The following is a 16,341-nucleotide window of genomic DNA, read 5'->3' as shown; positions in this document are numbered from 1 at the left end:
CTGCACTAAAACCACAGAAATGTAAGATATGTAGTAATACTAGCTTTACAGTGCCAACTCATGTTTAAAATATTTGCAGATATTAAAAGATGTTTCTTGAAAGCAAATAGTGTTATAATACTGGGGATGAGGATTAAAATGTTCAAAGAAGTTCAAGCAATATAAGCCCTTCAGCTGACAAGCTATTAATATGGCCAATTGTATTCAGCCAAAGTACTGGGCTGTGGTTTTGTGTGCTGTGGGAAAACGCACTGAGAGCTTTGCAGAAGTCAGGTGTTCCTCTCCAATTTGAAGACTGGCTCAAAAGTTGATCTCATGTTTCTCTTCACTTCTTCGTTCCAAGGCTACTTTTTGCAGTCTTTTTCCTATCTCCTTCATAAGCATGACATTTTTGTGGTGTACTTTTTACTGAATAGGCTAGACTATTGTCCATGCTATTCTGTAAACCTGCTTCAACCCGATCATTCTGCTTCAACTGTGTCATTCTTCTCTCCAGAAGACTGATGCATATGTGGCCACTTACCCATGGTATGGAAGTATTGTCCTCTGCCACTAATGCACCAGGTTGATCCATCCTCTCAGCTTTTATGGATAACGAACTGACAACTTGTAGTTAATGGTCTCTTACACATGTTGTATGTTGGCTTCTTCCCCCAGGTTATTCTGTTGCCATTCTCTCAACTCAAAACTCTGTCTATTTTGTTGCTGGTGCACCAAGATCCAACTATACTGGCAGAGTTGTGGTTTATGATGTTGACAGCCATGGTAATATCACAATTGTGCAGTCCCACAGAGGCGAGCAGGCAAGTACATTCTGTTCATGATCACAGATTTTAGCACAGGAGTAAATGACACTGCATTTGTTTTGAAAATTCATATTTCTTGCAAAACATTTAGAATCTTATGTGCACTTTTTTCTGCCTCTAGACTGTTTCACTGAGGTTAACTAACTCTTAAACAACATTTTAGGGAATCATTCATTTAGTGTAAAAGATAAAATATGTAGCCACTTAATATATCATTTTGTCAGCAATTCTAATTGTCAGAGGCTCAGTGACCTCCACTCTGCCCGGGAAGTTGTGAAGTAGATGACATTAAAAGCAGGATTTGGAAGCTCATTCTCTTTTCCTCATTTGAGAAAGGGCTAAAAGTTTATAAGGTTTTGTTGTTTCGTTTTAATCAGACAAATCTGAGAGTAAATCAGATTCTCTGTTTGCATTCTTCTTGCTGAGTGGTAAGACTATAGCAGTAGTTACTGGACGAAGACAGTGGACGCATGATTATGCAAACATTGTAGGATGTTATATAATAATTTCGTTCCAATGAGCAGTTTCATTTATTAGTACTGGACTATTTCTGGGTGTAAGAGTTTGCAGGATCAGATGCTAAAACATTTTGCTTTACAAAGTCCACATATAAACATGACTTTCTTATTATTGATTTCAGATTGGCTCCTACTTTGGCAGTGTGGTGTGTTCAGTGGACATTAACAGAGATTCTGTTACAGATGTGCTGCTTGTAGGTGCACCGATGTTTATGAATGACCTGAAGAAAGAGGAAGGGAGAGTATACATGTTTTCCATCACAAAGGTAGGAATGAAACTGTTGTGGTGCTGGAATTGAGTGCTTGTATCCTCATCAGTCCTGGTACAAGTCCAGGTATTTTCCTTTGCAGCTGAAGGGTTTTGTTGTTGTTCCCTGGACTGAAGTTTTGCCAAGGAAAAAGCAGTTCAAACTGCAATAGTACTTACCAGCCTTGTCTGTTCTGTTAAATCAGAAGACCAGAGAGTGATGGCTGGCTTCTTCCAAAGCAGACTGGCCACATCTGTACCACAAAACCCTTGGTTCCAGATCTCTTGTGGGCCCCAAGTGATGTCCCTGTGACCCTAAAGCCCGGTGTATTTTTTTTTTCCCCAGTTCAAAGTGCTTAAAATAACGTGAGTGGTGTTTTTATAAAGAGAAACAGAGCATGTGCTTTGCCTAGGGATGGAGCATAGGGGCATGGGCAAATGGTGCAAAGCTACACGGGACAGGGTTAGAGGCCTGTGGACAGAGCCCTTCCCAGTGCAGTCTCCTCCCTTCTCTTTCCTAGAATCAAGCTGCAACCTTTCCCTGGAACCACTTGTGTACATAACCTGGGAATAAGCCAGCTGGAGCAGTCCAAAATGGAGCCACTAAGCAAGCTAATAGCTCAACAGTATTCATGATCAGGCGTCTGCTTCTCTAGGTCGCTTCTTGGCCTCCTTTTATTTAGCAGCATAGACATAACCAAAAGTTTGGTTAGGGTTTAGGTGCTGTGCTAGACACTGTACACAAATACAACACAACGTTGACCACTTCTCTGAAAAGCTTAGCTTAAGGCTTTTGCTAATCAATCATTTGCCAATTGATTTTGGCAAATCTGTTCAACACCTAAGTAGTAGCCCCAAAATGATTCTAATAAATGCTCTTCTGCTGGCGTGTGGTTTGCAGACTTTCACACTAAATGGTTGCTCTTACTCATGTTGTTTCTTTTGTCAGCAAGGCCGTGTTATTTTGTCTGATGCTTGACTGACTGTGTTTTTTATTCAGACCTGTGGTAGGTGTTTTCATAATATTTGTATTAACATTATGGCACCTTTGAACAGTCTCACAAACAATCATGGATATCTGAATATATGAAGAAAATTAATATGTGCAATTAATCAGAGAAAACAGAATATGGCATTTCTACTAGGTAAACTGGACTGAAATAAATAGAGAGGAAGGACTGCCCTTTCCAGCAGCAGTCCCATGTTAGAGCATCCTAGACCTATATGAAACTGCAATTCAGGGCAATTTCAGGGTAGATGGAAGTACTGGAAGCTGTACTGTTGGCAACAGACATTGGTCACTGTGACTGTGTCATTAGGCACAAAATACAGAAGAAAAGAAAAATGGATTTTCTTTCCCCTGTTTTGGAAACTGAAGAAGACGACTATCCCTACAGATTTTAGTCTTTGTTAAATGTAGATTTAAAATTATTTAAAATGAAATGTTGAGAATAATGAAAGAATGACTTAAAAAAAAAAAACCATGGATTTGTGTAGCTTGCCTACGTTGTGCACATTATACTTTTCTAGTCATTTTGAATAAATAGCTTGGCTGAAATTTCTAAAATTTTAAGTACAGTGTGATAACTGAGGTTAAAGATGAGAAAGGTATTTGCTCAATTTAAACTAATATGAATGTGACTATTTACAGTTCTCTAACCTTTCTTTCCTTATTGGCACTAGAGAGGTCAGGAGTTTAGCATTTGAACACATGTTTTTTGCATTAGTTTAGTTAGGAAATTCCATTTCTATTTCAAAGAATTATGTCCAGTTACATAATTTCCATTCCCTCTGCATAAAAACTGGTAATCCAAAATTGGAAACCATATTTTTCAATGTATTGTGAAATTTTCAGAACAGTCAGATGAGGACAGTGAGAGCATTTAAGCTTCATACATATGGTTATATTTGCTGTTACTGTAGCACTCCATAGCATGCTTTAATTTTGCTGTGTAGTATTTGCCAAGACTCTGAGATATAATGCAAACTGAATGGGCAATACAATGGGGAAGGAATTCAGGACTGGGAGTCCAAGGGGAACATATTAGGAAAAAAACAAAAACAAAAAACAATCCACATAGATACTGGTCTTATGTCTAATTTGCTGAAATGACAGTTGTGTTTTTGATTTTTCTTCATTTTCGTTTTTTAAAGGGAATTTTGGATCAACAAGAACTCTTGGAAGGTCCACAAAGGTTAGAAAACTCTCGCTTTGGATCAGCGATTGCAACACTTGCAGACATTGATTTAGATGGCTTTAATGATGTTGTAATAGGTGCACCACTGGAAAGCCAAAACTCTGGAGCAATTTACATTTACAATGGATATCAAAAAACTATACGTACCAAATATTCTCAGGTAAATAACTTTCTTACATAATGCTGTGCTCAGTGCCTTCAGATCTGCTAGAGGAAAACTGAATGATTGGCTTTCTTTTTATTGGCTATTGTTTCATCCTCTTAAAGGAACATGGTTATTTGCATGACTTATTTCAAGTTTTGTGTCTCTCCTTACATCAGCTGTCAGTGTGTTCTGAATGATGTTATGGTGCTTACAGCTGAAGTGTACAGAGAAAAATGACTTGCAGGATGCTCCATCTGAGGCTGTTATATTTTTTTTGTGCCTGTGTGTGAAGTGAACTAATTTCCTGTACATTTTTGACAGCTGTTATTTTTAGGACTGATGCACAACAATGAAAGTTAGATAAATCTCAGCTCTGTAAATGATAAATATACAGTATTATATGTAGTAGTTATAATTACAGTGTCACTTTCCATGCAAATTTTCTGGTTGGAGAAATTATTTGTTAGAAGTCCTGTTAAACTTCCTACTTTTTTAGTTGCTCAGTGTGGGATGGAAAAAGTTTCCAGTAAGCACTAATGGCATATAGCAGTCCGTTAGTTGACAGAGGAAGACAAGGGACAAGACAGGGAAGTCTAGTTCATTGTCTGCTGTAACAGGGGAGGAAAAGCTGCTTAAAAAATTGAGAAAACATCTGCAAAAGTATTTGCTTAAACAGTGCATTTCATGTACAGGGAATGTATGCAAAAATCCATTGCTTGGGCTGCTATCTGAAAGCTTAAGCACTCTTGTGTCCACTCAGTAATCAAACTCTCTTTTCCAGAAAATTTTAGGATCAGATTCTGCTTTTGGACAACGGCTCCAATTCTTTGGAAGATCAGTAGATGGCCATAGAGACTTAGATGACGATGACACTACTGATGTATCAGTTGGTGCTGATGGAAATGTGGTTCTACTTTGGTTAGTAAACTCTTTTAGAAAGGCAGCACTTCATGATTCACATGCAAGTCGAGCATTTAGTTAATTAAGCAGCAAAACAAACAAACCGAAAAGCTCTTTCGTTCCATGTGTTCAGGGCCGACAGTTACTGTCTAATTGCTATTATTGTAGCTAGTTGAAAAACAGTATTGGACTACACCTCTTTTAAGTATGTATTGTCAAACCACTGAAAGCCAATTTCAGGAGCAGAGTCGGAGAGCGTGGGGGTGAAGCTAGGTGGTGGTGGGTGCTGGGGTCGAATCCAGCAGGGAGCGGAGGGCTAGGAGAAGCCGCTGCCGGCCACCGCACAGGCATGTGGGTCCAGAGCTGCGGGGCGGCCGCAGGGAGTGGAGCTTCCTCGGGAGTATTTATCACAGCAGGTTTTATACCAGCCAAGGTATAACTGATAGCTGAGTCTACCGAAACAGATGAAAACACTTCCCCCACAGCCTCCGTGACTTTTGCTAGCTGACAAACTCATCTGTGTGAGAGAGTTGTCCTGCAGGGTAAGGACACAGAGCAGTGAAAGACTGTTGGCACCCATTTCTGTCAAAAAAAATCTTTTCTGGCATGTGGGTTTGCATTTTTGCCAGAGCAATTTGAGTAGTTTCACAAACTAAGGAAGAAAGGCTTCACAAAATCTAAACCCTGTGCTCTCAGAGCTGTGTATTTTCCACTACTTCCATGTGGAGCTAAATGAAAACACAGTTTGCTTTCCTATCTGTCACCCTTCTTCTCACCTGAGGCTCCCACTGTAACAAGAAAAACTTTACTAAATTGCTACTTACTCCATCATAAAACAAGATTATTAAAAATGAATGGTCAGTTTGGACCTTTGACCTACGATAGAACTCCTGCAGGTGCCAGTGGTAATTGCATTAAAGAAAATTATGGTGCTTGGAAAACCAGTTTATGTCTGTTTGATTAATGAAGATGCTCATTTTTCTCTTTCGCTCCAGCATTTGGTCTGATTAATGAGTTTCACTTTTAATTAAAGTGCTTGTGTTTACATGCAGGGTTCCTTTGCAACTATTCTTCAAAATCTTGATTAATTGCATGAAAGTTGTTTTTCTGAAAAAGTATGGTAGTAATTAAAAATGAAGAATAACCCTTCTTCGCCTTTCCAGAGAAGCTCAGTGAGTTCCCTAAAGGAGGATAAGAAGGTTATTTGTTGGGGGAAGAAAGGGCAACAGCTTCATTCTCTGTTATCTTAAGAAAAGGATTAGGGCATTAGGATGAAGTTATTATTATGGATGAAGATTATCCATTGATTTGACATGATAAATTATTTATTGTCAGTATTGAAAACTAGTATACAACAAATACAGTTACATGCAAAGGAAAATAAATCTACTAGCAGCATAAAAAATGTTTACATGGGGAACCATAAAAATTAATGTTACATTTACAGATTTACCAGTGATAGAAAATGGTTACTAAGTTACTCGATGCTCTTAAAAATCACACGCAGTCTTTTAAAAATATTTTTCAGGTCACAAAGCATTGCAAATGTGTCCATAATTGCCTCATTTAAACCTGAGAAAATCAGTCTGCTGAACAAGAACACAGAAATAACTGTCAAAATATGTTTTGAGGCTACATTTAGACCTGCTAAGAGAAATAATCAAGTGGGTAAGATTATTTCGATGGCATGTTTTATATTAATTTCTTCAAAAGCCCATTATTCAAATGAGTAGTGGAAATTCAAATAAAATACTGGAGTGAATATCAAGAAAAGGAGAAATCAGTATAAAATTTAAGTGCTTGAGAAAGTATTTTTAAGACCTACTGTCATCACTGTCTCATTAATCTTTGAAAAGTGAGGGATTAATAATATTCAGGAGTGCTATATCTTCACTGTCCAACAAACCCCAGGAAATATCATTAGTGAGAAGCTAATTTTTCTTCATCCTCTGCTCACCAAGTTCCGTAGTTTTTCTTCGGCAGATACCACAAGAAACTTTAGGAAGGGTAACTGGATATCTCTGGAAGATGCCACTCTTGGGGATAGAGCCTTTGCGAACTGCTGGTTTCAACGGCAGACTGCCTACTTTTCTTTTCTCTTCAACAAAAAATAATTTCCATAAGTTCACTGCAGATGCCAGTGGGGAGAAGCTCTCCTTTTCAGAGGACAGGAGAGCACCAGATATTTCTGAGACTAACATTGACCTCATGAAGCTATTTAGTTAAATGTACACAGCTTTGGTAACATTACTTGGACTGCTTTAGTGCTGCATACAGTGCCTTTAGGAACTCATGATTGTTAGCTATAGAATAACAAAGAATTTCCACAGTGTATTAGTCATAATACGAAGACAAGACAGAAATTATTATGTGATTGAAGAGAAGATGCAGATTCTTTATAGTCTCCTTAGAATTCTGGGATATGGTTGCAAGGCCTCTTTATCTAGTATAATCCTGGCCCTGCTGACTGGCTTCTTGCCCAAGTTACAGGCTCAGACATCTGCAGTGCAGGCTGGATTGATTGCCATTTAATGTGCTCTCTGTGGATGAGAACTTACTTCAGGATTTAAACCTGTTTGACTGCTTTAGAAAACACAAGAGAAAATTTTATCATTTTGAGAATGTTCTGTGTTTAGCAAGCTACAGAAAAAGTAAAATACTTGGGGTGGTTTGGAAAGCTTGGCCATTCTGTAATATTGAATATTGTAGTGAGATCACTGGCAGTCAGACTTGGCAGAAAAAAATTACTGTTATTCTTCTTGTAGCCATAAGATACAATGCAACATTGGATGCTGATCTCCAGTCCTCTAGAGTGACTTCTAGAGGATTATTCAAAGAAAATAATGAAAGGTACATGCAGAGGGATCTTGTGGTACGTCGTGAGGAAAACTGTGTTCACGACATCTTCAGTGTACAGGTAAGTGCAATTGCAAACAGCCTCATTTGATAAAAATGATCAGCAGAGCAAGTCGAACACCTGGAAGATGAATTTCATGCATGATGTACTCAGTGATTTACTTCTCTCAAATTCTCCACAACTGAAAAATGCAATTATATTCTAATTTCAAAGAAACTAATAACGACTTTCCTATTCAGCACAGGACAGAAGGATTTTTAGGACAGAGAGGCCACTATTAATTACATGCTTCAGGTCTGACCCAACGCAGAGCTCACAGTTTCAGTAGATTTTAATTTCACTCTGAGTAGATTCTTCCTTAAGAGCTAAGAATTTCATGCAAAATTTCTTCTCAGACTAAAAACATTTTAGGTATACTTCTGGTGCACAATAGCCCATGGTATGTACAGGTTGTGTTTGGAAAAAAGAAAAAGAATCAGAACTCCATTCTTCTCCAGAACCAAAGACCAAATGCAGCCCAGAGAGCTGCAGTAAGCGCTTTCCATGATGTTATGTCAGGTAATTAGAAAGTCAGAGTACTTTAATTCCTGCTTTGCTTTGCAATTTGTGCAAATCATCTAGATGAATAAATAGGTACAATTTTACATCCGTCCCTTTGAAACTTCCTTTTTTGCACCTGAATGCATACCTGAATAGTATCTTGATTTTGTTGATCACATTTTGTGTCATTGTGGAGCCATGAACTGTCGGGCTAGAAGAGAATCCATCCAGTGCAAAGAAATAGAGGAGATATGAAATATAATCTCTTTTAGTGTTGTTCAGAGGCCTAGCTACTGTCTGTGCTGGTAATGCAGTGGAGTAGGAATTTGACTTATGCAGCCAGGTGAGAATGGAAGTGACCTGATGGTTGCTTCTGAGGACCAGCTTCTGTAGCGTCAGAGAATCTGTATGTTTCTTAGTCCTAGAAGTAATTGTGATGAATAGCATTTCTAAGAATGCTTGGAAAAGGACTTCTATCATGGAAATGGCACAAAAAACTGTTTAGCATTGCCAAAATAGGTACTCTTACAAGATTTTTTTTTTAAAGAAATGAAATTCTGCAGTGTTATTTCTTGTTTACAGTACGTTAAACATTATTTTACTATATATTATCAATTTACAATAGAATTACCAATGTTACACTATTTGTTATGCTGTCAGCTATCATGTGAACACATGTTTTACAGGAACCTTCTGATGCAGTGAATTCACTCAGTTTGCGCATTGACATTGGCCTAGCAAATCCTGGCTCCAGTCCTGTCCTTGATATATATTCTCCTGCATCTGTGGCCTACAGTGTAAGTATATAGTCTTTCTATTGGAAAACACGTGCCTATACACAGATACATAACATGTGGCCCCCACAAGCACCAAAGAAGCACATGCAATTGAAAAGTGTTTTAGTTAGGTCACTGAGCTGAAAACACATACCTGAGTATATTTACCTGTTCCATTTATGCCTCTGTCTGTGTTGCATAGACACACACACACACACACACACACACACACACACACACACACACACACACACACACACACACACACACACACACCTCAGCATGGCATAACAAGCATGTTCACTGGACCCAAGTAACTGTTCATGTGAACTCCTAGTTGATGGCAAAGATGAAGGAATTAAGGTTAATTTAACCTACAGTAAATGAGTCAATAAAAGAGAGGCAGAATCCCTTAAATTACATAATATTTGTCATGGGTTAAGAACATCCCATCTAGAGTATTAGTATAGATCAGTTGACATGTAGTAACACACTACTCAGTGTTAACCTCTTCATGTGTCAAAGCTTTTAATGACCTTGTAAGGATTTTCTCATCTGCAAAACAAGAGTATGCTTCCCCTCACAGAAGTTGAAAATCATCTACAGACTGTAGTGTCTTAAGACTGAGCCCTATCATTCAGGAAATGTTTTTGTTTTTCTTAGATTCCTTTCATTAAAGACTGTGGTGAAGATGAACTTTGTATCTGTGATCTTGTCCTTAAGGTTCAACAGAAGGTAGATGATAGGTAAGAGAAGAATAAGTGGAATTGTTGGGGTTGGTCATTTTGTTAGTTTTGAAAAGCTGGGCTGTCTGTAGACTCTGAATTAATTTCTGGATGAAACGTCTTTCCAGTTCAACACCTAATTCAGGTTAGCTGGTGGAGGTGGGGAGGGGGAATAGAAATGGTATTTCTGTCCATAATCAAGGAAAAAGAGGTATGCTAGGAGCACAAATATATAAGCAGAGAATTTTCATCAGAGTAGACGAACCCAGATTTTGGTACCTTAGGAATAAGGACACAATAATCATTTAGAGCTATAATGTCTGTCTGTCTGCTGCTGTAAAAGGGAGAGCACTGGGAGAAGCAGCAGCCCCTGAAGTGGCCATTTCCATCCCTCCGCTGGGGAGCAGTCAGGTTGCCTGCAGTGGGCTGTGCCACTAAGGAGTAGAGATCAGCTGTTTGGATAGCACATCTTCCAGATCCATACACAAATATATGTATATATTTATAGTATGCAGAGCGATAGGGCTGCCTTTTCCTGGAGCTGCCATCCTACCCAGCTGCCCATGCTGTGCCAACGTTTCTGCTATGATGGAACCTTTGTAACTTCAGTAAAATGATTTTAATGATACATAATCAAGATCCTTCACTTTAAGAAAACATTAATTCCCTTCAGTTTTAAGAAATACCATCACAGAATTTCTTATGTCAACAGGTTTAGAAAATAGAGGATCTAGGTGCGTAGAATTTACGAAACAGATCATGCTGTGTTATTTGTTGTTGGCTACAGGCAATAAAGTTTGATATGTTTTCATTTTCCACAGCTGTTCTAATACCTCTGTTTACAACACTGAACTTTATTTTCCAACAGCAAACAGAATTTTGTTGTCAGCAGCAAAAACAGAAGGCTGACGTTCAATGTGAAACTGAGAAATAAAAAGGAAAATGCATATAACACCAGAATCCAGGCTACATTTTCGGACAACTTGTTTTTTGCTTCATCGTCTTTACCAGTACGTGGAAATACCCATCCTAATTGTTTGTATTATTGCCACTGATTTTCCAGTTTCTTAGAGAAAAGTTTTTTCTTTCTAGTAGTGCCTATCCCAGGCAAGGAGAATGTGTATACACACCTCTCCCAATTTATTTCTTCAGATACCAGAATTATTCCCTTCTGTATATCAGTTTATTAAGGTCAGCGAGAGACACTGCCAACTCAGCATAAAAGTTGGCCATCCATCGAGTTTGACCTCACCTCAGTATTTCAGTCATCTTTTCCGTACTTTAGGACTTGGCATCCACATCATCTGCTTGACTCCCAACATCTGAATGCAGTTGCCGTGCCATAGGGAATTCATATATGATAAATCAAGCATGCAGCATGGATACAGCTTTAAAGCACAGATTTTGGATCTAGAAACAGTGTTACAGCCAAGGCCAGGTATTCCAGCTAGACAGTTAATCAGATTGAAGTGATTGCTATATTGCTATACCAGAAGCTAGTCTTCTAATGAATTTTGTCTCAGAAAAGGAAAAGAAAGGAATTTTTCAGACTATTTTGGGGAGTGCAGTAAATCTTTAATCTGAACTGTTGCTCCCAGACAATTCATGTAGGATGAAATCCAGACTTCAGTGCTTGGCCTATGTTGTCAGGCTGCTACTGGAGAGGTGCATGATAATACTAAGGGTGAAATCCAGAGCAATCCCTATATTGAAGGCAGAAAGGGAAAAAGAGCATTTATCACCACCCAAAAGCAGTATTTTCCTAACAATGAACTGGCAGAAGTACTCCACACAATGCTGAGGGTGCCCCTGGAGCTAGAATTTTCCTCTGCTTTAAAAGCCCTTTTGCTTAGAAGCATGCAAGTGAAACTTTTGCCCCAAAACATGCCTGCTTCACAGCAGGAAAAATGCATAAGCTGAGAATGTGTGTGTGTGGGGGGGGGGGGGGCGGGCGGCATAATTTATGAATGGTAAATGTTTTGTAAGGATGCATTTTAACAAAAGATAGTATATTTTAATGAATTCTTTTCAGTGTGATAACTGGTTATAGCCTTTGAGTTTGTCTTTCCTTTGGTGTGAGAGGATGACACTTCACTCTGTGAAGTGATATATAAGCTCCTATGGACTGTAGACTTTTCCTGCAAAAGTACATTAACTGCACATTAACTTCTATAGTTACAGTACTTATCACTCAGTCAGGTTGTGTAAATATGACTATAAAAGTTCTGTAAAAATGTTGTGAGAAAACACTAAAACAGTTAAGGCAATAGGTGATCTGTACTGCAAACTGTCCAGCAAACAATCTCACAAGATCATTACAGCCCACAAGAAATTGCACAGGATCGGGCCTTTTCCTACCTTTCACTTGTCTCACTGTAACCCCTGCCTCCCTTCTCCACCCATCTGGTGCATCTCCAGGAATTGCTGTCTTAACATGTATTTGGACTGCTCCTTAATGTAATAGATGCTCTGTTGAAAATACAAGCCTGGGGATTTCCTGTGTATTTTATCAAAAACTGATATTAACATGACTTTTCTGTCTTTGTTCTGCAGAGTGATGGGACTGAAGTCTCTTGTCAGACCGGCACAGCTCAAACTACAGTCATTTGTCAAATCAGCTATCCTGTTTTCAGAACAGGACAACAGGTACCGCTAGCATATTTAAATAAGCTTTGTGTTATACCCCAAAACTACCCCCCCACACCTGCATTTACTGCTGGTGAGGATTTCTTGGATTTAGCTGCGGTTAAATTCCCCTTTGCTTTTCAGAGACATTAAAAGAACCAAACTAAGGGCTGAACTTTAGTGACCTCTACCAGATTAAGGGAAAAAATTCTTGTGGAGCACACTTCTCCCTATCCCTGGAAAATGCCAGAACTCCCAGGTGCAACTGAGCTTTGTAACTCTGGGAGTATAAGGGCTGGGACCAGAAGCTGAGAGCCGCTGCTCGGCATGCCACTGCCTCCAGGGAACTGAACAGAATTGCAGTGGAGCTCCTACTGCTGACTGAACCTGGAGTCAGCTCCCTTTCCTGCTCTGTGAATGTAATCTCTGCAAGGAACACAGTTGTCTTGAGAGGAGAGGGGTGGCCCACACAGCCCTAGGATGGCTCATACATCCTTTTTGTCATATATAGCATAAATCTCAGGATATCCATGGTCTTAGGGAATTTAATCTTTCATTCCTCTTGGGAACTTAATCTCTTATTCCTCTCGGGCAGAACAGAAACAGACTTCCAGCCTCTAACATAGTCAATTGGAGCAGTGAGAAACTTTCCAGAAAGAATAGAAACATGACATTCTGCAGAGGAAAAGAATGCAAAACCAGAACACCTAATTAGATCTGAAAAGTTAATTAGATGCAACAATGTCAATTTGTAGGTGAAAGTGAGAACAAAACAATTCTACAGTATTAGAGATTATTGAAATAGTGCACAGAAATAGGTGGGGGATTCAGTTGTACACAGCAATTCCAGACCTTTGCACATATAATTATGTTTCTATTTGTAAGTACTTTCCATGTTTTAATATAAACTCATTTATTATCTGTTCCCTGTCTCTTCCATAGGTATCTTTTGATATTAGTTTTGATTTTAACCTGAAAAATCTTCAGAATATGGCAATTCTAAGTTTTCGTGCATTAAGGTAACCTATATTATTATATGACAACAAATTAGTTATTAATGTTCTAATTTGTTTTAAATAATTTTATAACATATGACTTAAATATATTTTGATGAACAGTGAAAGTAAGGAAGAGCATGACTTGGACAACGAGGTCAGTTTATCAATTCCTTTGCGGTATGATGCAGAAATTCACTTCACAAGGTATGCTGAATAACAAAAGGAGTCACTGTCATTTTTAAAAGGCATTTGAATATAGTAACAGCCTCTGAAAGACCACTGAAAAAATAATGAAAGTTTGTTTTTGTTTTGGAAGTCATAAGAAATTCTGACTTCATCAGTAGTAGCAGAAATTTATGCTCTTCCAGTAATCTTGCATTTAAGGAATTACAGACAAAACAATTATGGATCCATATGTATAATTATTACAGGGCATCAGATGCTCATATGAATGGAAGCTACATAAAAACACAAACAGTACTTGTGGTTTTGATAATATAAAGCGCCACTTTCCCACCCTCCTTTCAGCCTCTGGCTCACACTTACTCCTTTGCCTTCTGGTATCATCCTTTTCTCATCTCCTAGAATGGTCAGATTAAACTGTTGCCTGAGGGGTCCTTTATACCTGAGAAGGGCATTTTGTAAGGAGAGCCAGCAAGGCAGGGGGGAAGAGACACAAAAATCCCTGTAACACTGACCTTCATTTCATGCCCTAGAAATCTCTTCTCTTCAGCCCTTGAAACTCGCAGTCATTTGGGATGCACTGGAGGAGTAATCAGTCTGTTGCTGTTCCAAATGAGTAATTTCAGTTACAGTTTAAGCGAAATTAGAACTGAAACAAAAATACATTGGTTTGACTCTCAGATAACATATGTTATTTTACTTTTCATCAAAGAAAAGATTTGTTTATCTTTCCAAATTACTGAATTTCTAGGATAAGCTATATGTAGTCATATTTCATGCACTTGGTCACCAACTGTTAGTGAAGAAATGCCAAAGCATTCCAAAATTTATAAATCTAAACTAGTAGAAGATAAACAGCAGTTATTCAAAGACTGACAGAAATGGAGGCATAACTCTTGGATATAAAAAGAGGAACCTGCTTAAAAATGAACAACAACAATGAATGAGGGAAATGAATATTCAAAACTACCATAACCACATGAAACTGGAGGCTGTATGCAGTGAGCTGAATTGGAATGTGGACCCCAGTATAGATGTTGTTTAATAACCTGCTTTGCAGCAGCTGTTCCAAAATATTCTGAGGCCCTAGATTCACATCACCCAGGTGCTCCAATTCTGGAGTTGTGTAGTATTTTTCAGATTGTTTTAATTGCTGACAAGTGTATATTTGGGTCAGCAACACAAGTTCTTTCGATTCACTGAGAAAGTTGCATGACAGACATTTCAGCAGGAGAGTGTTTGTTAAAAAAGTTAGCAATGGCACAGAGATACAGAAGCATCTAACTAGGTGGCTATCACAGCAGTCTCCTAGGAAAACTAGATGATGCACACGAATCTGCAAATTTAATTAGCTGAGAAATACCAATATAAACTCACTGCTTCAGCAAAGGCCAGGCAGGGAGTCTATAAAAAGTTACTCAAAGAAAACATTTAGAATTCAGGTGCATCTCCTGAAGTAAGAGAAAATGGAATTGCATATGCATGTCAAGACATGAAGGAACCACTTCAGCCACAAAAGCATCTGGATTCCTGGAGATGAATCAGTTTAAAAGAACTAAGGGGAATACATATTAAGCCAAGGTATAATTTTAAATGGTTGCCTTGGATCCTTTGTCCTTGATCTTGTCCTCCACTTAGGAAATATCTATCTGGAGATGAAGAACTCAGTCAGCTTCTCATGGTTCTTTCTTGAGGCAGGTAATTTAGCCAAAAGGCAACATTTTAAAAGACGAGAGTTGAGAAAACTGTGTTGTCTTCCTAAAGAGAGACTTTTATAGGGAGACTCTCCTAATGTAAGTTCCCATGAGAAGAGGTGGAAGTCAGTCTTGTCAATGACTTACGCAAGGACAAGAAGGCTGATAATGCATCCAGGAAGGACTGGAGATTTGAGCAGTGAGGAAGCAGAAAATGATTCAAACAGCTTTTCTGGGAGTCCTTGTAAGGAGGCCCTTTCATTCTTTTCCCATGGGAGAAAACATGGAGAATTGAAAAGGATCCTAGATGTAGTATGGAGGAACACCATTGATCAGGAAGTACCTCTGCGAGACTGCATGTGTTGCTTTGCAGTCGCATGCACAGATGTTACCTGGATTAAATGGAGAGGGATAAATAAGAGGGATTTGTGCCTTGCGCTGCAATAAGGGCTGGTGTAATGGAATCATGGTTGTCCATGCTCCTCATTAACTCACTCCCTGGCTTGATTTTTGACTGCTCAAATTAATCTCCTCTAGGAGAAAAACCAGAAACAGTTCTGGGGATGGCTCACCTGAGGAGCTGCTCACAAGGAGCAGTATGGATGTGATGTACCACACAGGGATGCTTTTGTTGTATTTGAGCACCGTCCCAGCTGGCTTTGCCCCCTATACCATCCACAGGCTCTCCTACTGCATCCTTCCATTACGCACCCTTAATTGCATGTCATGGTGGGTTGCAACAGCCATCACATTACTTTGGAAATTTTGAACAAAAAGAAACATAAACAATAAAGAAGGTGGCCCAGAGGAGACAAAAGGGCCACGTGATCCGTAACGTGCACACAGCCAGGGTGCCCTGTGTGTTTCAGCACCTAGGCAGCACAGAAACAAGCCAGTCTGGCCTTTGGCATTAGGCTCAGGGTTTCCCTTGGGGCCTGTTCATATTTGTTGTTATAGATGCAGCGAGTGGGACTGTCCAGGGGGGCTCTTAATGAGGAGGGAGACTCCTGCAAGGCAGAAAGTAGCAGTTGTTGTCAGACGGGAGCTTGCAATACCACGGCGAGGCACAGAGGGGTGCAGGAGGCTGCGGAGTCTTCTCTCTCCCACAGTGCAGCACAACCCTGCTATC

General features: G+C 39.2%; 1 protein-coding gene across 1 annotated transcript in view; it reads left to right on the top strand.

Moving 5' to 3' along the window:
- The window catches only part of LOC112995762 (integrin alpha-2), a 71,182-nt gene that overhangs the window by 42,827 nt on the left and 12,014 nt on the right, over positions 1 to 16,341 (top strand). Inside the window, exons 12-23 of the mRNA XM_026120953.2 lie at positions 658 to 803; positions 1,447 to 1,590; positions 3,726 to 3,929; positions 4,696 to 4,832; positions 6,343 to 6,482; positions 7,580 to 7,731; positions 8,898 to 9,008; positions 9,651 to 9,733; positions 10,581 to 10,722; positions 12,266 to 12,358; positions 13,280 to 13,356; positions 13,456 to 13,539. Of these exons, the coding sequence (XP_025976738.2) occupies positions 658 to 803; positions 1,447 to 1,590; positions 3,726 to 3,929; positions 4,696 to 4,832; positions 6,343 to 6,482; positions 7,580 to 7,731; positions 8,898 to 9,008; positions 9,651 to 9,733; positions 10,581 to 10,722; positions 12,266 to 12,358; positions 13,280 to 13,356; positions 13,456 to 13,539 (1,513 nt within the window). The remainder of the gene's footprint in view (positions 1 to 657; positions 804 to 1,446; positions 1,591 to 3,725; positions 3,930 to 4,695; positions 4,833 to 6,342; positions 6,483 to 7,579; positions 7,732 to 8,897; positions 9,009 to 9,650; positions 9,734 to 10,580; positions 10,723 to 12,265; positions 12,359 to 13,279; positions 13,357 to 13,455; positions 13,540 to 16,341) is intronic.

The sequence above is a fragment of the Dromaius novaehollandiae genome, chromosome Z (genome assembly GCF_036370855.1).
Source record: "Dromaius novaehollandiae isolate bDroNov1 chromosome Z, bDroNov1.hap1, whole genome shotgun sequence".
Taxonomy (NCBI): domain Eukaryota; kingdom Metazoa; phylum Chordata; class Aves; order Casuariiformes; family Dromaiidae; genus Dromaius; species Dromaius novaehollandiae.
The sequence above is the reverse complement of the archived record's forward strand: the minus strand, read 5'-3'. Positions and strand labels throughout refer to the sequence as shown.